Consider the following 25,612-nt stretch of genomic DNA (forward strand, 5'->3'; position numbering starts at 1 on the left):
CCGATCAGTCTTTCAATCATCAATGGAAATATGATGTCTTTCTGAGTTTTTAGAGGTGATGACACCCGGAAGCGATTCACAAACCACTTATATACTGCATTGGAAAGTCATGGAATAATAACTTTCAAGGATGACCCTGAACTTCAAAAAAGGAAACCTATTTCTCCACAACTGTTTAGTGCAATTGAAGAATCGAGGTTTGCACTCATTGTTCTATCAGAAAATTATGCATCGTCAACATGGTGTTTGGATGAACTTTTGCATATTCTTGAATTCATGGAAGCAAGAGAAACAGTGCTACCAATTTTCTACAATGTCGATCCCTCTGATGTGCGAAAGCAAACAGGGAGTTTGACACAAGCCTTCATTACACATGAAGAAAAATTTAAGGATGACAAAAAGAAGGTGCAAAGATAGAGATATGGTTTAACAAAAGTGGCAAATTTTTCTGGATGGGATTCAAAGGGCTGGTAACATTTCACGTTTTGATTTTGTTTTCAACGTCCGTTTTCTTATTTGATGATTTATATATACACATAGTTAGTGTGACTTCTGTTTGAGGAAAGGAAATAGACCCAATTATATTTGCAAGTTTAAGTGCAAGAACTACGAATGGTTGCTAAATTGCATAACTTAACAATAGCTGTTTTTCTTTTTGGTAAATATTATAATACAAGTAACAAGGGACATAGGAAATATGACCCACCTGCAGCTATAAATGCCATTCGAAACAATTCAAACTCTAGCTTCATATTAAAATGCACAGCATACATTGATGTGTAATTAATGAGCTTTGGCTTGATTAAGGTCCCATGAGATAACTAGTGAAATGTATCACATATTTTGTTTTGGGAACTGTTATTGGCACTCCAGAAAGGTCATCGTGCAGTCATCCCTTATATTTTTAGAAAGGAGGAAAATGAGTGCATGTTGAATTTTTCGCCCAACATTATTAAGTCTTGTGGATGACTTTGTTGGAATTGATTCAAGATTGAAACCAATTATCAATTTGTGTTTAGATGCAAGGGTGGATGACGTTTGCTTCATTGGGATATGGGGGATGGGCGGTATTGGCAAGACAACTATTGTGAGATCTATTTACGAGAGAATCTCTTATGAATTTGAATTCAAAATATTTCTTGCCAATGTTAACCACACTTACCAAACCATTATAGTGCTTTGTTTATAAACACCTTTATAAGAGTGAATTTTCAATGTGGGATTTTCACAAAGGGCACCTCAGAAGATAAGCCTACAGAGAAATCCATATTTTTTTATTTTTTATTTTTTGGATGAAAAGAGAAATCCATATTTTGATTGTTGGTGCAATGTGGAAATATGTTTAAAGAGTATAGCCGCATGACTATACTGTTTGAATAGAAAATTTTAATTACTATTTATTGAGTAATATAATTCACGTGTTATATAACTAAGGGAAAATTGTAGAGAGAATTGGAAAGAAGAGAAAGACAATATAAATTGTTCAATCAACTTGTATCTCTCATCTTGATAAGACCTCTTATTTATAGGCTTATAATGGTAAGACCTTAACAACTCATAAGTTACAAGCCCATTACTATGGTATTTAGTATATAGGTTACATAGAATTAGAAAGGGTGAATGCTAAGAGGTATGGTGGTCATCCACCAACTCATGCATTTACAACACTCCCCCTTGGATGTCTACCATACAATTGACATAGTTGCCTCATTAAAAACCTTGCTTGGAAAACACAGTGGGACAAAACCTAAGCAAAGGGAAAAAGAGTGCAACATTCTTATGGATCATTGATATGGTGTTGGACGCGCTTATACTGCCTCGTTAAAACCTTGATAGGAAAAACCCGGTGGGAAAAAAAACTTAGTCCAAGGAAAAAAAGTACAGCGCGCATATGTCCTATATGTAGAAAATTGTAGAATCCTCCACCTGATGAATTACTCCCCCTGATGAGGACAAACTTGAATTTTTTTCAAGATACAACACAAATATATTGATATCTCATTTTCCTCCGACAAAGCAAGCTTTGGTAATGCTTTGTATAAAAACTTCTTAAATATCATCACTGGAGGATGTATGTGTGTCATTCCTTTGGATCCTTGTTGAGATTAGAGTAATACCAAAAATATCTAGACTATTTTCACAAATCCTTTCACATAACATCATATTCTATAATACCATCAAAATAATAATATAAGCAAACTCATACGTTACCGTTACGAGGACAAGAGTATAAAATTGCATGATGTAATAAGCTATTCATATAAATTTTTGTATACTATGCTAGCATGTCATAGGCTCTTCAAGAGACCTAAATATTTTGATAACATCTTTAAAAATTTGAATACGTTGCAACGATATTGAACTTGATCTCGAACTCATACTTCAATCAAAGTACCCACTGAGGCAATTAGATCACTTTCATTTCAAGACATTTGAATACATACATTGAGCTTCGGGCTCATTAACTTCTTAGAAATTTTCTTTCAATAATTTAAATAATGTATGACATTTTACATCTTTCAGAATTTATTCCTATGTATTATTCCCGCAAACAGCTGCTGATATATACCTGCAAATTAAGACTCTCCTTGATCAAAAAAGACTCCTCAAATTGCACATTTGCACCGCAAAAACTGCAAAACAAACTAAACAAACAGGCCCAGCCCCACAACCTTAAAGAATATTTGTACGAGTGCAAACTCTGCCAACAATGCTCGTATACAAAACTAGCTTCTATCTTCATATGTCAAATTCAAATCCACAGAGACAAAGAAGATTGAATATATACTTTCTTACTGCAATAGCTTTTATGGCTATTAAGTCATAATGACAGCAAACTATAGTTTCTCAACTGTTGCTTACAAATTATGAATACTTCGTTTTTTCAAAGTATAGTTAACTTCACTCTATAATTTATATATCAAACTTGACAGAAGCTAAATCAAACAGCAATAATACACTAATACAAGGCTACACTACACCAGAACATATCATTTACGGCGCACAAAGCACGCCGTAAAGTGTCATTCGCGACGCAAGGCTGCAAGCAGTAAAAGCCCTCGTCGTAAATGATGTTCCTCAATTACGACATGTTTTTCCAGTCGCAAATAATCTCACGAAAAACACGCCGTAAACCTTATTAAGGCGTGCATATAACGTCGTTATAATTACTTTAGACGGCTTGCATAGTGAGCCGTAATTCAGTAGAAGTAATTACGACATGCAGTGTTTGTCGTAAATGAAGACTATTGATTAGCAATTACGGCTTATTATGTATGCCGTGATAGGATTTTTTTTTTTTTTTTTTTTCTTTCTAATAATAAATCTCATGTTGATTTTATCATGTCATTCAATACCTGTTACCTGTTAAAACACTCAAAATTTATAAAACCATTGCCATCTAACCCAGTATTAAAGAAATAGATATCGAACAAGAATGAGATTAATGAAGGCATTAAACTCCATGTGCTTGGATTAATCAATAGAAATTTTCAAATACAAAAACATAACATTTGATTGATGAACTGAAGCACCTAATGTCAATAGAGCCATACAAAAAAGACCAAGCAATTTCCATAGATGCTAAGCAGCAGCGAGTGCAGAGGCTAACGCTCCCAGCCCTAGTGTTAGTAGTTGATCATTTCCTCTCAACAAACCAGCTTCTTGCTGAAACATCACCCAGAAAAAATAATGAAAATACATGAGTAAATGCACTCGAAAATTACTGAGCAATCTGTTAGTAGTTGACCATTACTAAGCAATCTGCTATTCTTAATCCATAAAAAAAAAAAAAAAAGGTAAGCAAATTCATACTTACAAAGATCAGCAAAACATCAACAACATAATGATTACCTCCATCAACAGCTAGTCGAAGGTGATGAACTTGATTGGCCATGCAGGGTCTTGCATCCATAGCTACTCTTTCAATGGCAGCAAATCCATCTGCCTGTGGAATAGGAAGAAAGAAAGTTTGATAAAACTCGCTTAGATTCAGAAACCACTAGTACTTGCAAATGAAGCTCGGCAGGAACTATTGGATAGAATATATGTAAAGCCAATATAAGATTAGTAGATGGATAATAGTAGGAACTGACTTAATCAGAAAGTTAGAGGTGCAAGTAAAGTAGGGCATAAGAGTCGAGGCTTAATGCGTAAGAAAAAATGGAAACAACAAGAAATAGAAAGTAACTGTGAAAATAAAATAATTATAACTCAATTGGAGATGTCTTCGAACCATAGCTGCATCAGTAATACACATGTCAGATCCCCAAAACATTCATAACCATCTGACTATCCAAACTGAAAGATAACAAAAGCAGCAAGTCTGTGTTAGGCGAGATGCAGTTGAATGACTCGAGGCTAATTTGGGTTTCCTATGCTCATTTTAAAAACAGATATCTTTAAAGAAATCGTGTTGCTCACTTTTTTGCTCTGCTAATCGGCCTTGTTGAATCACCCAGGCATCAAGAGCAAGCTTTTTTATAAGCCCTCTCAATCACTTTCTCCTCAATAGTATATATACTGTTTGAAAATGAAAATCATGGTTTGATGAAGAACTACATAATGCCAGCAATGCATAGCTGGAAACGTATCATCTCAGGGCACAATTAATACCAATCACTATCATAAAGAATGACAATATCTGCAGTAGCAAGATTAATACCAAGTCCTCCAGCTACTGCCCCAAGAGTTGTGCATACCGTTATTACAATAGACAGAGGAACATCCCCAATTAAGGTCACCTGAAAGGCGCTATTTCATAAAGAGCATTGAACGGAGTTGAATAAATGGCCTAGGCGGGCGCTAGGCGGGCTAGGCGGGGGCTAGGCGGTCTAGGCGGGCGCTGGCGCCTAGAAGAAAAAAAATGGTCATTTTGGAACTCCAAGGTCTGCGACGAGATGACGACGGCGCTAGGCGGGCTAGGCGGGGGCTAGGCGGGCTAGGCGGTCGCTGGCGCCTAGAAGAAAAAAAATCGTCATTTTGGAACTCCAAGGTCTGCGACGAGATGACGATGGTGCTATGAGGAGAGAGAGAGAGAGAGAGAGAGAGAGAGAGAGAGAAACGAGGATTGAAGAAGAAGAGAGGCTGCGAGTTATGTTTAGGGTTTAGAAATGGGCCTGGGCGAGAGAAAACCGAGTACAGCCGACCGGCTATACTATTTTCACCTAAAAAATCAGAAAATACCGAATCTAGCCGTGCGGCTATACTGTTTTGTTTTGTTTTTTTGTTTTTAAATGAAAAAACTGAGTATAGCTGCAAAAAGAGGACCTCTTTACAACTTAAAAGTTAGATCACTATATAATATTTTAATATCATAGTGCTTTGTTTATAAATACCTTTATAGGAGTGTGGATTTTCGATGTGGGATTTTCGCAATGGGCAACTCAAAAGATAAACCTACCGAGAAATCCATATTTTTATTGTTGGTGCAATGTGGAAATATATTTAAAGAGTTAGCCGAAGCTTCCATCTATTATATGCTCTGTCAGTGCTTGTAACTGTAATTCTTTGGAAACATCTGATCTAGGCATGGTTAAACTTTTTGCCAAAAGTTTCAAACATGTGGAGAAGCAACGCAGCTATACGAGTCCGGAATTTACTGGTCCAAGATGTGACGTTGGTTAGGTCCGCCACAAGAACAGCCAAATAAGATGTGAATTTGCATTTCCTGGAAATGAAATTCCAGAGTGGTGGCCGTCCAATGATGAAAGCAGAGTGGGAATTTCGTCAGTAAGTGTAAAGCTGCATCCAGGTTGGTTTACTGATCCTAAGTGGTGGGATTTGCACTCTGTGTTGTCGTTGCACGCTCGGATCATTATATTTTCCGTGGCTTTCTGAGATTAAATGGAAGATCTGAAAGAGGGTACTTTTTCAGCAATGTTAAAGTTGAGTCAGGCCACGTTTGATGAGTGGCTGAATATGTGCACCGAGCTTGAATTTTCATTTTACGTCATATACGCAGAGATGAACATGTTTGGGGTCCGTGTCGTATACAAGGAAGATAAGGAGCAGAGCAGCACCTGCATCAACGTTGGCATCTGTTAATAGCTTGTGAAAGAAATAGTTCATATGTTGTTTACAGAGCCGGTCCATTGATTTTGGAGGCCCTGTGCAAATATGGATGTTGAGGCCCTACATATACAAGTAGGAAAAAAAAATCCATATAGAAACAAAATTTTTTGACACGGGAGGACACCTTCGGAAAGAGCTTCCCAGAAAAATTTCTTTAGTCACTCTTCCAAATCACAGAGCTGATAAATTGATTTTCCAATTTCAATGCTCGGTGAATTCTCATGTGAATGAGGGAGGGAGAAAAGAACTGTGATTTTGGGGAAAGGGCTAAAGCTTGGGTTTTTACAATCCAAAATTTGATGGAAGAGGGTGGTACACTGGTACTGAAGAGAAATGGATTTATTTTGATGGAGGAGAGTGAGAGAGACTCACTGAAAGAGAAAAGAATATTATAATGGTTTTGCAGCGCGAGAGTTGGGAAGAAGAAAACATAGGTTTCAAACCATAATAAATAAATAAAAAGAAGAGTTGCAGCGTGAGAGAGAGACTCTCTAAGTCGTGGAAGTTGTTGATAATTAATATTCAATTCAATTTTGGTTTTGGTTTTGGGGCCTTGCATGTGGCGTTGTGGGGTGATATTTAATATTTCATTTTTATTTTCATGTTTTAATTAATTGAATGCATTGACTCGGAAAAATTTGGGGCCCTTAAATTTTGGGGGCCCTGTGCGGTCGCAGAGCTCGCACACCCCATGGGCCGCCTCTGGTTGTTTACATTTATCTTGTTAGAGTTCAGCTACGTGTATAATTAAAAAGTAATAAATAAAAATTTTAACAAAACCAAACCATGTTGGTACGCAGATTTTTCAGATGAGATGCCCACCCCTAGAGATGGCAACGGGGCAGGCCGCGACCAAATATTTCATTCCTATCTGCAGATCAACAAGGACCCCTATCGGGTAAATGGTGCTCCAATAACTATTTTCTTCATCTTAATAAAATAAATGAATGAAAATTATAACTTCGTACATGTAATGTAAGGTGCGAGAACACAAAAATTTCAACAGGATAATGCATGAGATGAACATGCTTGAGAGCTAGATGAACACATATACCATACAAATCTAAGCTGAGCTTTTCCCTTCATATCACCTAGGCTGTTGCGCTTTCAGTCTGTTCCTCTGCACTTGCTGCGTGCGCTATGAATGGTGGAGCGGCAACCTCTCTCGTCTTATCTTCTGTTTATTCCCCGTAAATCTCCTCTTCTTATCTTTTATCGACATCGTATAGAAAATTAATAGAACAGTTTCTCTTGCTTCCATGCATTCAAGAATCTGCAAAAGTTCAGCCAAGCACCATTTTGATGATGCATAATTTTCTGAGAGCACAATGAGAGCAAACCTCGATTCTTCAATTGCAGTAAAAAGTTCTGGAGAAATAGCTTTCCCTTTTTGAAGTTCAGGCTCATCCGTGAAACTTTTTATTCCATGAAGTTCCAGTGCAGTGTGTAAGTGATCTGTAAAACGCTTTCGAGTGTCATCACCTCTAAAACTTCAAAGGACATCATATTTCCATTGAGAAGTGAAAGATGAAAATGTGGCTTCCATGGTCATGGCCACGTAAACCTACTTTCTAGCGCGTTTATGACAATTTATTGGGGATTCTGTCATAGGACCACAATCCAGGATGATGATAGTCGTTATTTCTTTTTTGACAATACATCACCAACAGTAACATTATAAACGGTTGAGCAAAAATATGTTCATAACCTTCAGGGCACGTTTGGCTGTTGGCATTCGGATTTTAATTGAGATTTCAAATGTTGGGTGAAGGGATTGATAGTTGGGTTGGAATATGTTTTTTGCCGGAACAATAGTCACCGGCGATGTGAAATAGGAGCTCCGAGAGAGATTTCACCGGAAGAGCTTAAAATCCTATCAAAGCTTGAAATCCTAAATACTTTGCAGATTTGACTTGTTTGCCCAACCAATCAAATTATTTGTCTGTTTATCATCATGCGCATGTCGCTGCTGCATTCGTGATCAAATATCATACATGCCTTTCAAAGTCAAATTTCAGATGATCTTAAAAATATTTATGTGAAATATGTTCCTTCCAAAGACTGCCTCCTATGCATTGTCGTCTTTCTAAGAATTTTAAAAAAGAAAAACCACAAACAATACAAGAAGTGAAAAGAAAAGGAGAACAATGCCCATCCATTCACTAAAAAGACTTAGCAAATGATTCTTACCCAAAAAAAAAAATTGTTAGTCGTTCCAAATTCTGTAATCTCAAGTCATATGCTATCCTCAATACACAAAAGGTACAAATCAGACTGTTGGAAAAAATTTCTTTTACTTCTTATGGTTTCTAGAGTTAGGCGAGTTACAACGCAAGGGTGAAAGGGGCTGTCTTGCTGGTTCTTGGTCACTGAAATCAATCTTCGCTTGAATCGGGCTGCTCATCTTCGAGCTTGATTTTCGCTTATTCGACTGCAAAGAAGAAACCATAATATTAGTTAGATCCAACAATCATGATGAGCTTCTCAGAGAATTGTATATATATACACTATAAACTTAACATACAAATCAAAGCTAATTTTTTTCCCTTCGTCTCACCTTTGCTGATGCACTGTCATTATGTTTTCCGCCTGAACCAGACTGGTTTCTTTCCTTGTGGTACTGCCTCAGTAATCTTTTGTTCTCCACATCTAGCACTTTGTTCTCTTCAAAAAGCAATTTGACCTACGTACATAAAAAATGCGGGATATCATTTACCCAATATAGGGTCTGTGGCATCTTGAAGACAGAGATAAAGGACAGAACAGGGGGAAAAAAACAAAGTTTTCTCACCTCTTCTTCAGCAGTACAAAGATTCATCGTTAGATGTTCCTTATCCTTCTCAAGTGTCTTTACCTTGGCCACCAGTGACAGAACTTTTTGAGTCGATGGCCTCAAGCTACCACATAGACGAGGAAATATTTAAGTCATGGCTCAATTTAGAAATCAGAGATTAACATTCAGATACAGGCAGTTACTCTCAATCTAGAGTCTGCTAAAAAATACATTCTAATTCTAACCAACAACTCCACCATCTCGGTATAAACTCACCGGTTCCACATTTTTAGCAACATTTGACATGACTCGTTTCCACTATTGGCCTCCAGAAATGCAGGTGCAGGCACAGCTTCATCTTTACTGATCAATGTTGCTAAAACAGACTCCAGTAGTTTCTCTCCAATGGTTGTGTCATCAGAAGATGAATCAACCTTCAACATCAAAATGTTTATCAGCATTCAAAACATAATTACATAAATGTACTGTACTATTGTTCTTCCACATGCTTCAAAAGAACTGACCAAGATAAAACCAAAAATCACAAGTTCTATTCACACTTTCTGTAGGTGGAATGTGTGCACATGTATGTGTGATTAAGATTCACTTAATCGCTGCAAAAGTAACATTTTCACCCACCTTGTCTCCTTGGATACAAAACTAAATGATGGCATCAGCCATAATTAAACTTTTTGGATGCATAAAGCTGGAAAAATATTAACCAGAAAAAGGAAAACTAACTAAGGTAACGGGCTATTCACACCATAAATCCCATTCCCCACAAATACGCAAATGCACTTGCAAGTCTCACAAACCCATCATAGTACAAGTCTAAAAAATAATGAATATTAACCAGAAAAGGCCCAAATTCATTTTCTTTCAATTCATCAAAAGTAAATAACATAACAAAAACTAAAACGGTTGAAGAAATTACCGAATGCATCTCTAATTTGTGCTTGTGGAACCCCAATTCATCCCTTAACTCTTTGACTTCGTTCTCCAACTCTTGAACACGAATCTCAGCCTCCTTGGCACGCTGGTCAGCCTCGTTCCCAAAATCCATCAAAGCCTCCCGGTCGTGATCGTAGAGCGAACACTCTCTCTCCCATTTGTTGCACTGAGTCACTAGATGCGCGCACTCTGACGCCAATCTCTGATTCTCCTCAACGAACTTCCTCAAAGCTTGTGCATTCATACTCGCTTCAGCCTAATAACGAAACCATAAAAAAACCAAAAACGCAAAAAGAAAACAATTATCGATACAATTATACGAATATGTAAATACACGAACCCTAGCGCGCTCGAGGACTTGATCTTTCTCCTTCATTTTTGCGAGTAGAACAGAGTACTGGTTCTGAAGCCGCTGCTTCGATTCTTCCGAGCATCGAAGCTTCAATTCGAGCGTGTGCGTGGACACAGGGAGGCCCAAGGAGTGATCGATCGATTCTTTGATATAATCGTCGATTTTTTGCGGAAGATCCATTCTTTTTTGGTTGCTCGATCTTAGAAAATCCTAGACTGGCGAATCCCCTAGGAAATGCAAAAAAATTCAGATTTGTTTTAGGGTTTGATTGAAGGATCAGAGCGCGGGTACTGGTAATCAATCTGGACTCGAATTGAAACCCTAGAAATGCTGATAGAGATTCGAATTCGCGAGGCGTGGGGATTTGGGATTTTGGTCTGAAATGGAGAGGAGGGGTTTATCTGGGCTGTCTTTCGCTTCTTTCTGCTTTCTTTTGGCTTTTCGAATTTTAGTCTGCAAGATTTCAAATTTAAGGGCGCTATCCGTTAGAGCTTGTTTATACAGGAAGGGCACCAAATAAGTGGCGCCCCTGATGGATCCACGTGGCAAACGAAACGGAAACTACATATCAATCCCCCAAAAAAGGATGCAACACCATGAATATGATGGTGTCACCATCCATATTTCTAAAGCCACCTTCAATTTTCATTTACACACCCATTCCAAAATTTGTTATTCAAATCTTTCAATTTTTCATTTAATTAAAATTATTTTAAAATAGATAAACTAAGCAAAGAAAAAGAAAAATAATGTAATGTGCCGACCTCTTTGCAACTCACTCTCCATCCTTCCCCACTCAAACTCACACCCAAGGAATCATATTTTGTATGATTAACTTGGGAGCACCGATATTGCCGAATTGGGATGTGAGATGAGGGATTTACCATATCCGAAGGGAAAAAAAAAAAAACTTTTTTGATAATCGGGCACCATTGCTGGTGCCAAGTTGAGGTGGAGGGACTCTTAAATGGTGTCAAGTGTGAGATGGAAAAAAAAAAATGGTGTGATTGTAAACCTCAATATATGTTATTATACGGGTGATCGTTAGGTTTCTAAATTAGACTGGTATAGTATAGGTGATATCACGTGGCAATGTTAATTGTTAAGAACACATGGAGCAAATTTCTCACAATAATGCAAGGTGTTGGGAAGTTTCAAAGTTAACCCAACCCATTTGAGGAAATCCAAACTCATTCCTATATAAATCCAATTGGGCTTATTTCCCTATCGAGCTCAATTTCATCTTATATATTATTGTTAAGAGAAGTACCACTAAAAAAAGTTTATATAATTTACAAAACTAACTAGAATTTATATTTCATCAACATATAATCTTAAATATAGGTACAGTAATTCTTAAACCTTAATTCCTCATAACACGATTAGTTTAATAACATAATAAAAATAAATAAAATACAAGAATTGTTGTTACATTGAGCCACAAGCTGCCTCAGGGTTTAATTGTCTCCTTTTTTATATCATTTGCTTTTTTGATCTCTGTTATCTTACTTTTGATATCAGTGGCGTCTTTGATTTTTGATGTCTCCTTTTCAGTATCGTTAGATGCTTTGATTTTCTCATTGGCCTGATCAATGATAGAATCCAACTCCTTATCTACATCCTCAACCTGCAATTTTGTAATGGCAATCATCAATCACATGTATGCCCTAAATTCTTTCTATAGAAAACTTCCTTCTGCTTGACAATAACTTATCACAATTTTCTTCTTTTGAAAATAGAAGCTATGTCTTAATAACGTGCATACGAAAACAAAGTTACTTACATACAAAGACAGAGTAATTTGTCTTAGGATGAACTTGTCGATCTAACAGTTACAACCGCATTCGTACTAAATACGAATTGGTTAGTACCATTAAAATTTCCTAGTTAGGGGGTGTATATACATATATGCATCTGAAGCTATTAAGTTAATGTGATAGGGACATGTGGGAAGCAGAAAGCTAGAGCTCTTTAGAAATGACGAGATTAGCTTCATTTCCTCGATATTCTTACATAACCACGACACAGAGACACATACAAAGACAGAAAGATTTGTTTACCTAAAACCAGTTATCAAACAGTTAACCTCAGCATCAATCACATGGACGCAATTTTGTTCTAATTAAGTTTCGTGTCAGACTTATCATACGACAGCAGCAGTCCTATCTATTTTCCGTTAAAACCCCAGAGACTAAGATGTATCTTTTGTGAGTTCAGATCAAACCAGAAAATTTAACTAGACTCTTCCTTGCTGCATAAGTTTATAAAACTAGTCCTCTGTTTTGCTTCCCTTCTCTGTTTTAATTTCTTCATCAATATGCCAAATGTTGACAACCACTAAACATGGAGCTTAAACATGTGACCCTCGCCCGTTAATTATGAAATAAAATATTTAATTAGTACTAACTACTAACGAGATAATGTTATTATAATATGGTGGGTCGCTTTCAAACATAGAATTTAAGAATTAAAAACAAGGGAATTAGGTGAAGATTAAAGACCTTCTCAATGAGATCGTCAGCTAGCGACGCACCCTTGCCTGCTTCTCTTGCCACATTCTCAACAAACCTTGCTGCCTTTTGAAGATCTCCCTGAGGAAGATGATCAGCAATGTCGTCGGCTACCTTCTCCACTTGCCCGGCCACCTTCTCCACCATTTCTGCCACATCTTCTACTGAATCCAGCGTCGTTTCGACTTGCTCTGCACATAACCCAATTAAATTATAAATATTTAATGATGCATCAACTAGTTCTTAGTTTAATGGTATCTCTTTCTAATATACGAGAAAAAGTCTCAACTTTTCGAATCTCTCCTTCCGAGATCAAAAGGAAAAAAAATGACGACGACTGTGATGACGATAATGATATTAATAACTTTTGATTCCTTACCTCTGAACTTTAGCAATGGCCACCATTTGTTCTTCCAAAAGGGTATAGCTACTGAGAAAAGTATCCCCACAAGCCATAATTTCCTGCATATACAGTGTACAACAAAGTAAATTAAAAGGCATATATAGGAAATTAATTATACAAAAAATATTCAAACAGATCAAGTGGATGATCATCAATCGGACGTACCAAGAAGTCCCAGAAGAAGGATCAGAAGGCATAGGAGTTCCTGGTTCAACACCATTGACAACCACATCCCTGCATATATCATCACATTAAGTTCATCTCAAAAAAAAAAAAAAAATAGTTGTTCATCTCATCAGAGCTGCAAAAGGGTTGTCAAATTTAATCTGAATTTCATGGAATTGAAGATAGCTAGGATTTACTTACATCTTTATCTTGGTGCCATTTTGGACCTTCAAAATGGACTGCAAGAAGCTTCTGTTTCCAAGAAAATGGCATCTGTCCCTGCGATTTGTACTGAGACAACTAGGACCAAAACTTGAAGCCTGCAGATGCCTAGAGCTGCTGCAAGGAGCAACTGCTGTTGTTATGCTTATTGTGTTTCTAATCAACATGGCCATGGCCTCTGCGTAACAATCCAAGTTTGTATTGAGATGGGTTTTTGCTGAAGACTAAGAAAACGAGGTTAGAAAGGTAAATATCAAGTTGTCTAGAACCTGCTTGTAAAAAGCAATATGTCCAGAGAGAAGAAAATGGCTTGTAGGGTTACAGGGATTGGACGAACTGGCTTAGAGATTTTCAAACTAATGTTTTGCTTGACACGTTATTTTTTGTGGATTTGGAGTAAAGCTAATATTATATATAAGTTACTCAAAGTCAATGATCATTACCGCCCTCCTTTTCATTCGCTCCACGTTTTCTGATACGCTCTGTATTGTAGTTTCACATTTGGTGGAACTTTCCTGTCTAATTTTCATGAGGTGCCCGTCGTGTGGATAAAATAATAGTCCATTTCGGTGGCATTGAAGAAAAAAACTTGTGAAAAATCAAACAGCATACTATTACCACTAACCATGGGCCCACCTCGATTGATGCCTACTTGTTGATATATATTCCAATCTTTGTATTTTTTTTTTCTTCATAAAGTATTGAATTCGGGTGCTCCTGCAACAAGATGAAAGGAAAATGAGATTATACTAAATCAATGGTCATTAGCGATCAATTGCAGTCGTTAAATATGCAATGGCGGAACCATGAATTTTTCTAGAGGTGTGCTAAAATTTTAATTTTAATTTTTTTGTATAGAAGATCTATATAAACACTGAGAACCAATTTTTTTATTTTTTTTGGGTATGCTAATTGATACAATAAGAACCAAGTGGGAATCAGAAACTGAAACTGTGGGAAGCAGAAACACGAACAAAAGTACAATTCATAGCAGTAGCATATCCAAAAAATGTACACAGAGGCATAAACACAAAAGCTTTGTTGCACTTGTAGATCTAAATGCTAACCTGTAAATCGGAAGAAGAAGAAAAGAGAAGAAACAATGGTTCCCACTCACGTGGCCTCCAAACCACAAATATATTGCAAGTATGTGACTTTGTGGGCCAACTAGCTTAACAAATGGTGGACTAATATTCGTGGGGAGTAGGAAATATCTTATAAAATTTGCACCAAATTAGTATTTTATTAAATCTTGCACCAGACTGAAGCCCACTCTAGTCTACATGTAGTTCCGCCCTTGTAAATATGTATCTATCATGACTAAATATATGTAATATGTGTATACACCAACTTAGGTTAGGTTTTTAAAACATTTCCGACTTGGTTATAGTTACAGCAAAGTGATTACGTTAACGGAGCGGGAAATACGAACTTAAGAACTCTTTCAAGGTTAGGAAGATATGTACTGCTAAACTATTTGCTAGTTAGTATTATTGTATCATGACTTCATATATGTAATATGTGTACAATAACTTTTTTTTTAGGACCTTTCCTATTGAGAGGGGAGATAATATATTAAACTCACACACATAACACGGATGCTAACTAAGACTCGAACCCAGAACCTTGGCGGATGAGCAATTACTTCAAACTACTACACATGTCCTTTGCGTGTGTATACAACAACTTGATTAGATTTTTAAAACATTTCCAAATTGGTTATAATTACAATAAAGTGGAAATACGAACATAAGAACTCTTCCAATGTTAAAGAAGATATGTACTACTAAACTATTTGAAGTTAGGAGCATGCAATGCAACTTCTAAGAATATTATTGGTGTTGACCCATGAATTGAAGTCCTATTGATCATAATGCAAGTGGGGCAACTAAGGCATGAAGTTAGGTAGATATCTATTCATTCCACGACAAAAAAATGTGAAGAAGTTGGGCAGTACGTTACGTATCCTTCAGCTGGACCACTTGCGAGGAATAAATTTAATTCACCATGTTCTTTAATTTAGTTGATGTAGTTGACACGTTCTAGAAAAGCAGAAACCATTTTCTCTGGTTTTTTCCCTTTTGAAAGCTTGATTTGAAACATTCAATCTCATAAAAACTGCTATAATATTTATAATATTCAGTTTAGATTAATTATGCAAAAATTTGGTCCTAATTTTGTTCCAATCTGATTATCTGAGATTCTGCTGTGGACAAATAGCTCAAAACACGTGCATACTGAATTTGCTGACTCAGGAACCCTACACTTTTGGGGAAAGCCTATATCATCACTGTCCCTACGTTGGTGGGAGCAGTTCAACTCATAACATAAAGGCTTTTTATCACAAAATGTCCCTGACGTTTGCGAAACTATCACATTGCATCCTTAAAATTATTTTGTATCACTCATGGTCCCTAACGTTAATATAGGTACTCTTAAATAGTCCTTCTGTCAAAAAAACTGTTAAATCCAGGGATATAATCATCAAATTAATCTAAAATGATAAAATATATATAAAAAATCAATCCAAAATTATAAAATATATATAAAAATTTAGTTTCCAGCCAATTCCAAGTGGCCACTGGGATTTTAGGCCGTGGAGTTGATCTCGTGGAGTTGATTTTAAGCATGCCAAATTCCATGAAAGAGTATGTCCATCAGATTGGTAGGGCATCTAGGCTGGGAGAAGAGGGTGTAGCAATTGTGTTTGTAAGTGAGGAGAATAAGAACTTGTTTCCAGATTTGGTTGAGAGTCTAAGATCTTCTAGTGCAGCTATACCTCGGGAGCTTGTTAATTCATGGTATATGACAGTGACACGCCCATACTCCAATGGCGGAGGCCAGAAAAAGAGGAAGCATGAATGAAAGGGAATAACATAAAGGTGAGCACTGAAAATGGAATGGAATAACATAAACAAATTGAACTATAAAAACCCAGCTGCTGTTTTGCCCATAAATTTGAAGCTTTTTCGTCACGAAAAGTTTTTAGCAACAGATGTTCATCACATTTTTCGTGGCTAAACATTTTCTGCGACAGTGTTCTTCAGATTTTTCGTCACTAAAAGTCAAATTTCCAGATCAACTTCAAACTTATATACAAGGGTAAGTTCCAGGTTTCTATCTTTAGTTTAGTCGTTTCCTGATTTTATTTGCAGGCTGTTTCACAAATTAGACGAGAATAATAACACAGACATATCATCACATGAGCTGAGAGCATTGATCCTAGGAATACAAATAGAAGAAGTAGGTCCGGATGACGATGACTGTGCAGCAAAAGTGATGGAGGAATTTGATATCTCTGGTGATTCTCAAATAGTTGAGACACAGTTTGTCAATGAAATCTCAAAATGGATTAATCCAGCTAAGCCCTCTGCCAACGATAACAGTCATTAACATAAATAAATAAATAAATATAAATATAAATATATATATATATATATATATATATATATATTAATTTTAGATTGATTTGACGATTATATCCCTGGATTTAACAGTTTTTTTGACAGAGGGACTATTTAAGAGCACCTATATTAACGTTAGGGACCATGAGTGATACAAAAAAACTTTAAGGATGCAATCTGATAGTTTCGCAAACGTCAGGGATGTTTTGTGATAAAAAGCCTAACATAAATAACACAATACAACATTTCAAATGCTATATCATAAAAAGGTTATTTGCAGCAAGGGGCTTTTATAGCTTAATAAGTGATTAAAAGAAATAATCTTACACCCGAAGTCATGTGTTCGAATTCCATATTTTTTGATACTATTTGTATAAATAATAAATAGGTAAAGCTCGTTTGCTATGTTGTTTCATCTAATACTTTATATAAGTGCGAATAGCCCTCCACGGTCAAATGCGTGTTGTGTTGACAACTTGACTATTCTTGTGCCATAATTTTGTACAAACAAAATTATTAATTATGACTTCATTTTAATATTTATATTTCACAATCACAACTTGACTTGACAAAATACAAAGAGAAAAGTGTGCCACACGGCATGTCCCCCTCATCAATAATACAGGGGCATAATTGATAAAATTCTCCAGAGAGAGAGAGAGAGAGAGAGTGAGCATTTCTACCAAAAAGAAAGTTTGTGATTTGCATATCATAACAGTCCTTTTACATTTTTCATGTGCACTGAAAGAAAAATGTGAAAATCTTCTTTAAAATGCATATTATCATTTTCAAACAGAAGAAAAAGTGATTGAATGCTTCATATTTTGGTTTAGGGTGGTTTGAGAAAAATTCGAAAATTTTAATTTTTGTTTGGACTAATCAAACTTGGCATGACGAACCCCAGTGTCAAATGCTCCTACCATACCTGCAATGCCAAATATATATATATATATATATATTGTAATGAGGATATCATTGTTTTGCTATCTCTAGCCAATAACACAATGACACATGAAAAAGTTATCTCACGTGTCATTGTGTTATTGATCGGGGATAGCAAAAAGTGTTATCCCTATGGCATAAGAGTTTCTCTCCTACTCCTACAATGCAAGCCAACCCTTCTAATGTTGAATTACCACCTAACCCTGCATTATGTGTTATTTTTTTATTATTGAGTAAATTACGTTTTACCCCTTAATCTATAGGAGTCCTTTCTAATGTTGAATTACCACCTAACCATGCTAAACTAATGAACTTTAGCATGATATGTAAGTGTGTGTGACGTTCAAACTTTGAATTCCTTTAATTACAATTATTGTCCACTTGCCATGTTTGTGTCATTTTTTATTGGCCCAATCATTGACTGAGCCCAAAGCCCAACCACCAAGCCCAAGCCAGTGGCCAATCATAAAAGCTCAGGGCCGTCTGACCCAAGTCTAGGTCAGGTCAAACATTGGTTTTTTTTTTTTTTTTTCAAAGTTTGCAAGGATGAGGGGAGGTGTCATTAGGGTTCGAACCTGAGACCACTGACCTACATGCAAATGCTCTTACCATTGTGCTATTGAAAATTAATGTGCACACTAGTGTTTCCAAAGGGGGCTGATTATATGTAGACATAAAGGTTTAGCAATTACAAGCTGAGTCAGAACACAAGAACAGAAGGTAAACCTTCTAAATTATAAGGCAGCAGATACTCTGTCCATTTCATTTGATGAGACTTTTTACTTCTTTTCCTTTTGCTTCTAAGAGGATTTAAAACCTAAACATACCTTTCACTTTACCCTTATACAATCTGAGTTAGGCATGGTCAACAAAATTTCAACAAGGTGACCTCAGGATATAATTAGTACCAAACTTATGTTATACGGTCTATAAATTATATGAATTTCATGACTTTTACACTGCGTCATTAATTTTTGTCTGAGTTTTTTTAGCCCCATTTTTGTTCTAGGGATTTTTTTTTAAAGGTTTAACATGCTCTTAAAAATACATTGATTTCAAATGATTCATTGCATCTAAGTCGTTTCAAATTCAATGATATTAGATTTTCTATAAGTACATTCATAAGAGTTACTCAAAGCATTGTAGGTCAAAAATGAGAATTTGAATCCCAATATGCCTAAGAAGAAGACGCATACGAAAAATGCAGTCAAAAAATTACTAGTTGTAGCAAAAGAATTTGTAAGCCCATGCAGGGCCATGGAGGCATGGACTTTCCCTGACTTTGCACAAAAAAAAATACCAAACACACTCTCCTACTAAACCTTGAAAGAGATGTGTTTTGATTCTTTACCTTATTTACTTCATTTCTTCTCTTCTAATTCACACAAAAGAAAAAAAACAAAGTGACAGCTTACCTCACTCCCTCTTTGTCTCTCATCTTCTTTTTCAATTCTCTCTGCTTCATGATTTCCTCAGCACAGACTTCTTTAATGGCAGTGATCAAGCACAGAAAACTCTTCCCAGCTGCACCAGTTTCCACAAACCAAACTGCCTGTCCAGAATTTTGTGGCCCAGATTGTGCATATGGCTGCTACCCTTATGCAGGTTTCTACATCCCACCACCCCCACCATTTTCTGCAATTGATCAAAATGACCAAAACCACCATATCTCACCATATGTGGTGCTCTTAGTGTCTTTGCTAGCCAGTCTTTTGCTCCTTATTGGCTACTATGTTATTGTGGTAAAGTCTTACACAAGTTTGTGCAGTTACAGAGGCAATGGATCTTCTCTCTCCCAATCTGGCAGCACAGATGAGGAGTTTCTTGCAGAGAACCAAGTAGACCATCCAGTGTGGCTCATCTCCACCGTTGGATTGCAACAGTCAATCATAAATTCAATCACAGTTTGTAAGTACAAGAAAGATGAGGGCTTGATTGAAGGAGCCGAGTGTTCGGTTTGTTTGAATGAGTTTCAGGAAGATGAGACCCTCAGGCTGTTGCCCAAGTGCAGCCATGCTTTTCACGTCTCTTGTATTGATACTTGGTTGAGGTCTCACACGAATTGCCCGCTGTGCCGAGCTAATATTCTGAGGCCTCCAAATTTGGCTTCTATGGACACAAATGAAGAGACCCAAGTGGAAAATTCTGAGAGTGAAATTGAATTGGGTGTGGATAATCAACAGGGATATGATGAGGTTTGTGAAAGCAGAGCTGAAACAGAGGATGAAGGTGAAGAAGAACACCAAGTTGGTATTGAAAATACATCAAAGGAGGCAACAAACTCTAATGGGAATTGCATTCTTGAACTTATAAGGAGGTCCTGGTCTTTTGATTCTTCCTTGGCTGCAAACAAGTTAGTCATCAAATTGAAGAATGCTGAGAAATTGCATTCGGATGTTGCTCGAAAGCGACATTCTTCAATTGGTCAATCTCTACATTTAAGCCCTGTTTTGATGAAGAGGTCTTTGAGACGTAAGTGGAGCATGATTTATATTCTTCCCCAGTAAAGGTTGTGACGTTTGTTTGAGTGTTCGAGGTGAGATGTTTGTACTATAAAATAGAGATTTCTCATGTGCTCTCAATAAGCTGAGGGTGCTTAAGTTCTGCTTCTGTGGCATGCAAAGTGACACATGATTTGAAATTATGAGTTGTGAGGAAAAGAGATTTAAGTCTTTTATTACTGCATATGCAGCATTCAATTGATGTCTGCATAACAATGCTACATGCATATATATACATACTAAACATATTGTACACTAATCTATAACAGGCATGTTGACTTATCCATAAAATATTGAAGATGCTCTCCATAAAATGATTAGTAAAGACGATAGAAGTAGTTTCATTGAGGCTTTCTTGGTGTCGATACAAGCGATATTGGAAGAATACTAGAATCGAACGCATGGCTTCGATGCAGATAAATGCTGTCAAGTCTTGAACTTCGAGCCTCTTGCATAAGTTTATTGATATGCATTTACTTACCATGTTAATGATGTCATCATGCCATTGTTACTCTTATTTTGGTTATGCAGATAAAGTTTTTGATGAACCAATTGCCATGGGATTTGATTTCCCAGGAATCTTTTAGCCCTTTGGCTTGTCCAAATTTTCTAACCCTTCGATTGTTCAATACGGTATTGTAAGGATAGGGTTTGTTAGAAGACAATAATCTAAATTACGCTTAAAATGTCACCTAACGCTTGAAATATTGGTCAGCCTGGTTTGGTGTGGATTGGAGAATAATCGCTGGATAAAGACCATCTTTGCAAGAAAACGAGTTTCTGGGAGAATGCAACTTGGGCAAGTTAGCTCCACTTGACCAGAGTCAGTCGAAGATCTTTTTCTCTTCTCTGATGTAGAAACCTCCTATGTTAGGTCAAAGAAAAAGCAAGTACAACCGAGGGAATGGAATACTGTTGTTGACACAAAGTAGCACTAGACAATTAATGTAACAAATTTACCACCGGATTAGCAACTAAATGAATTGGCTTCACGATACATATAATGCAAGGAATGCTCGAGTTCGAAATCAGAGACGGAGCCACATATAAGTCTGAAATCGCCATAACCCGATGTCTCGAGGATCTCCTTCAAATCTTAAATTCAATATAAAAGTATATGGAATTGTTTGAATCTTCTTAAATGATAATGTTCTGTTGGGTGTGCCTCAAGCAAACAATCTCAAATGCCCATTAGTTTGAATAGTTTCTGCTACCAGAACATCTGCATATCCAAGGTTCCGAGCAGCATCATAATTTCACAAAGCCCAGCTGCAGCCTATTTACTTCTATAAACAGATCGTCAGAATTACTTTTATTTAAAAAATTCATCGGAAAAATTCAACGGATAAAAAGAAGGAAATTTGTTTCTTGATACTAAAGAATAACCAAAGGAAGAAAGGACATTTGTCTTGTTTTGTCGGCTAAGTTTTACACGCAGAGGTAGCCATTGGCAACAGTGTGTAAAGCTAACTTTTTATCTTTTCATTGGCCCCAGTCATTTCTCTTTATACACTCATTATAACGTGCCAAAAACAGAACAACTTTAATTTGAATTGCCATAATTTCATTCACGAAACTTCTTCGCTCTTTTTTCTTTTGGTAAATGAAACTTCTTCGTTTTTGCTCAGAACTTGGACTTAACATGTTTATCAAAAAAACTCTTCATGACTAATCCAATAGCTTTTACTTTCTATCGCAACTTCTTTATTCCCGAAACTTCTTGCTCACAAGGCAACTTCCTACCAAAACGCATTATCTAAAGTGCTCTGGTAGTCAATTAAAAAATATAAAGCAAATAAGATAGGTATAATTCATGTACATTCTATTTGAATGAAAATTAAATTGACCAAAAAAAAATCTCATGTGCATTTGGTGCATGTGGGAATGTTAGAAGAAAAATTGTATGTATAGTTACCCACGCGATTGTGGTTATATGTGGCATACTTGTTTTTGCTATGTGACACTACAATTCAGTTAAAAGTGGGTACGCGTATGAAATAAAACTTAGTCAATGAAGTCAGCCACATGAACAACTCCAATTCAATCCAAGCTGATCGCCCAGTTAGTTTGTCATTGCACATGCACAAGCTAACATCTGGCCCAATAACCCATGAGGATTCTGTAAAAAGGTTTGCTACTCTCACCAAAAATAAGGAATGAACATCCCATTTCGGGACTTCATGTCAATTGAGACACCAACCTTATTCTCTAGGTATTGTCCTTTGTAACTTGTAACAACAACCTTAAAATTAAGAAAACCTTAAAATTTTAAGTTGAGTAAACTGGTTTTATACTTTGATTAATTAGCATCAGATATATTTTTTTTAATTTAGGGTTGGCATCAGACTTCATCCTCCTCTTGGCACATAATCGTCATATATAATCTCTCTCACAACATGTACACGAAACACACATGAAACTCAAATGCATGTCGTGAAAAAGGAATTAATCCATGTGCAAGTTAATCTCAACTAGGAGAAACTTACGATAAGATTCATGCATTATTCAAAGGACTATGAGTAAATATTCGATTGTACAATGAGGGCCCTACCCTTAATTGTACGAATTGGCCACTTTCGGTCCTTCCATAGCTCAAACTGTTGGACTCTCAATGGAACGAATATTCCCCCAGATTTATGTTAAATTATAGCAAATAAGTAATGATAGAGAAAGAAGGCACTTAATATATATTTTCTGTCTATTTTGCTGGTTTTAGGGTTAATGGAAAGATGCTGTGTTGGAGGGATTATTTCAATCATTGTGGCTTCTCTGTAGAGACTTAGATTAGTTCTTTCTCAATACGCAAACATACACCTTCTTAGAACAGAGAAAAAAAGATGAAGAAAAACACAAAATAAAAAGGAAAGAGAGCGAAGAAAAATTGATCCACTGAGAGAAAATAATTCAGCTTTCAGCTAAAACCACCTTCTTGAATTCTGCTCAGCATTTGATTAACAGCTGCTGCTATTTCATCCACTGTATTTAGCAAGCACCCTTCTTCAATCTGTCCCAATTCACAAAAACAAAAAGACATTGGTTTTTCTGTAACTGAAAACCATAGTGAATTTGGTAAGAGAATAATTGCTAGTGTATTTTCACTTTTCAGAGAATTTTTCGTTGTAGTACATGAATTGCATCTTTCACATCACACCGACTTTATGCAAAATAACCTTGTACGAAATAGAGATAACACTATTTTGTTATTCCCTATCAATCATAGACTGCAACGTGAAAAAGTTCTTAGCATGACATGTCGTGATTGGCCGAATATAGTAAAATAATGCAAAAGGCAAATGAAAAAAATGTGGTGCGCAAATAATATAATAGTAAGAGGTTATAAACTGAATATTAGTCGGTAAAGTTGATTAAAAGTCTTAGATGTCCCTATTTACTCCTTTCATTGTTCTTTAATAAAATTTTAAATTATAATTAAGTTCACCTTTTTCTTTTTCAAATTCCTAAAAGCAGCAAACACATTAAAAGAATAAAAACAGAGTTTGCCAAGTGTGGGATTGCTTAACAATAATTAGACTGAGGAAAGTGGGAATTAATTGTGAAAAGGCAAAGCAATCATTTGAAAAGACTTTTACTGTAAAACTACTGTAAAACCTACCTTGACACTAACAGAGTAGAGGACCATTTCATCAACTGTGGTCACATTCAGGTGAAGAACACTGAGCCTGAGACTTTGAAACCCAGCCACCATCTTCAACAGCTGCCTAGGCCTTTTCTTGGAGAGTATCTTAAGGTTGGCATGGCTATCCACCATGGTCACTTCTATGTCTGCTGCTGCCCACTGGTTGCTGTTGCTCTGAGCCATGTTTGGCTCGTTTGCTTGGAGCCCAGCTGAGTTGTTGTTGCTCTGAGTCGCACGAGTTGAGAATTGTGGGAAGGTGAAGAACTCAGCCAAAGGTTGTTGCTTGCTCGTTTTGTTGCTGTCCATGGACTGCAAAAGCTGCTCTAGCTCCTTCACAAAATTAATGGCACCCCCAATAATTGATGCTTGGTCACCCTGTAACATTTTTTTACCACATGAATTTTGGTCAGTCCAAAAAACATTCAATTTATTGGTTAGAAACCCAATTATGAATTTGATTTTTGTGATAAAAAAATAATCAAACTGACCCTTTGAGCATAAGACTGTGGCATCAATGATCTGAGGACAGCAAGGTACTCATTCATTTGCTTGCGCCTGTTGCGCTCCACAACAATGTGAGTCATCCTCTGGTTCTCAATTTCCTCCTTGTTCTTGCTACTTCTGGTACGACGTCGTTTACGCCGGTTTGTCGTTGTTGTTGTTGGCGGTGGTGGTGGTGGTGGTGGTGTTTCCATGGCAGAGAGGTGTCCTGGAGGGACAGATTGGTCTGCTGTGCAGGCCTCAGGTGAGGAATTGGGATCCCATTCTTTCACATTTTGCAAAAGTGAAGGAGATGAGGAGCAATAGTCCCAATTTTCATTGAGAAAATGTTGCTCTATGTGGTTGTTTTGACCCTCTTGTGAGATAAAGTCACATCCCCAAGAAGCTCCTCCTCCATTGAAAGAGTAGAAATCTTTGCAACCAAAGCCAAATGGATACTCTTTTGGGTAAACCACAGCTTCTAATGCCATGCTTTTCCCCTGCAAAATCACTTTTTCTAACAGCAGCTCTGTTTTAGTTGGTATATTGAATTTTCAGAGCTCTTTCAGATAGTGTGTGAGGAGCTATTGTGTGGCTCTGAAAGGAAGGGAGGGTTTAAAGGGTGAGAAGCTTTTTTGCTCTAAAAGAAAACCCAAATCAGAGAAATTGTATTAGGCTTCAAGTCCAAAGCACTACACCCAAAAGACCAAGTAACAAACTCACCCTTTTATCGTCCCCAAATAAGAAAGCCTGGTTCCTTTTAAAGAGCCTTTAGCATAACAAACAAAAAGCTACATTGTGTTGCACGTGAGATTTCATGTAGACCAGTCACTAGATCAAAGATTATAGAGAGATTCTCTTTTGGTTCTCCCAAAGATAGCAATAATATACTAGTCGACTAAGCAAATGATAGTAACGTTATTTTTACTCTATTTATTGATCGTATTATTGATAACATCTTTTTTACAATGATGCGATTCGCTTGTAAGAACACTACTATAGTCAATCTTCTACACAAGTATCGATAATTTGTAATCGTTAATGCATCGTGAACTTCACATACATCAACAAATTACTAGTAACACTACTCTCACTTGCATAAAAGATAACCATTGTGTAACACATGGAGAAATAGTTTTATTCAACAAATTAACTCTTAAACACCTATAATCGGCCGACTATTAATTAATTAAAATTGTA

At 36.6% G+C, this 25,612-nt stretch overlaps 4 protein-coding genes and 1 long non-coding RNA gene across 5 annotated transcripts; 1 reads left to right on the plus strand and 4 right to left on the minus strand.

Moving 5' to 3' along the window:
- Positions 1-3,442: 3,442 nt before the first annotated feature.
- Positions 3,443-5,103, minus strand: LOC110751903 (uncharacterized). The gene is made up of 2 exons (XR_002525925.2): positions 3,853-5,103; positions 3,443-3,666 (listed from the first exon to the last, which is right to left on the minus strand). It is a non-coding gene; the product is annotated as an uncharacterized LOC110751903 (long non-coding RNA).
- Positions 5,104-8,206: 3,103 nt separating this feature from the next.
- Positions 8,207-10,662, minus strand: LOC110751958 (uncharacterized). The gene is made up of 6 exons (XM_021952531.2): positions 10,137-10,662; positions 9,780-10,052; positions 9,122-9,279; positions 8,864-8,969; positions 8,630-8,755; positions 8,207-8,503 (listed from the first exon to the last, which is right to left on the minus strand). The coding sequence occupies exons 1-6, from the start codon at positions 10,326-10,328 to the stop codon at positions 8,366-8,368; spliced, it is 993 nt and encodes a 330-aa protein (XP_021808223.2). The 5' UTR covers positions 10,329-10,662; the 3' UTR covers positions 8,207-8,365.
- A 777-nt stretch (positions 10,663-11,439) lies between these two features.
- On the minus strand, positions 11,440-13,851 carry LOC110751959 (uncharacterized). Its single transcript, XM_021952532.2, has 5 exons — positions 13,428-13,851; positions 13,227-13,295; positions 13,038-13,120; positions 12,650-12,849; positions 11,440-11,775 (listed from the first exon to the last, which is right to left on the minus strand). The coding sequence occupies exons 1-5, from the start codon at positions 13,619-13,621 to the stop codon at positions 11,599-11,601; spliced, it is 723 nt and encodes a 240-aa protein (XP_021808224.2). The 5' UTR covers positions 13,622-13,851; the 3' UTR covers positions 11,440-11,598.
- A 5,331-nt stretch (positions 13,852-19,182) lies between these two features.
- On the plus strand, positions 19,183-20,834 carry LOC110751907 (RING-H2 finger protein ATL54-like). Its single transcript, XM_021952449.2, has one exon. It carries the CDS (start codon positions 19,258-19,260, stop codon positions 20,299-20,301), a length of 1,044 nt encoding a protein of 347 aa, XP_021808141.2. The 5' UTR covers positions 19,183-19,257; the 3' UTR covers positions 20,302-20,834.
- Positions 20,835-23,041: 2,207 nt separating this feature from the next.
- Positions 23,042-25,157, minus strand: LOC110752022 (transcription factor bHLH96). Its single transcript, XM_021952599.2, has 3 exons — positions 24,421-25,157; positions 23,909-24,307; positions 23,042-23,299 (listed from the first exon to the last, which is right to left on the minus strand). The coding sequence occupies exons 1-3, from the start codon at positions 24,901-24,903 to the stop codon at positions 23,207-23,209; spliced, it is 975 nt and encodes a 324-aa protein (XP_021808291.2). The 5' UTR covers positions 24,904-25,157; the 3' UTR covers positions 23,042-23,206.
- Positions 25,158-25,612: the final 455 nt, after the last annotated feature.

The sequence above is a fragment of the Prunus avium genome, chromosome 1 (assembly GCF_965620075.1).
Source record: "Prunus avium chromosome 1, drPruAviu1.hap1.1, whole genome shotgun sequence".
Lineage (NCBI taxonomy): Eukaryota > Viridiplantae > Streptophyta > Magnoliopsida > Rosales > Rosaceae > Prunus > Prunus avium.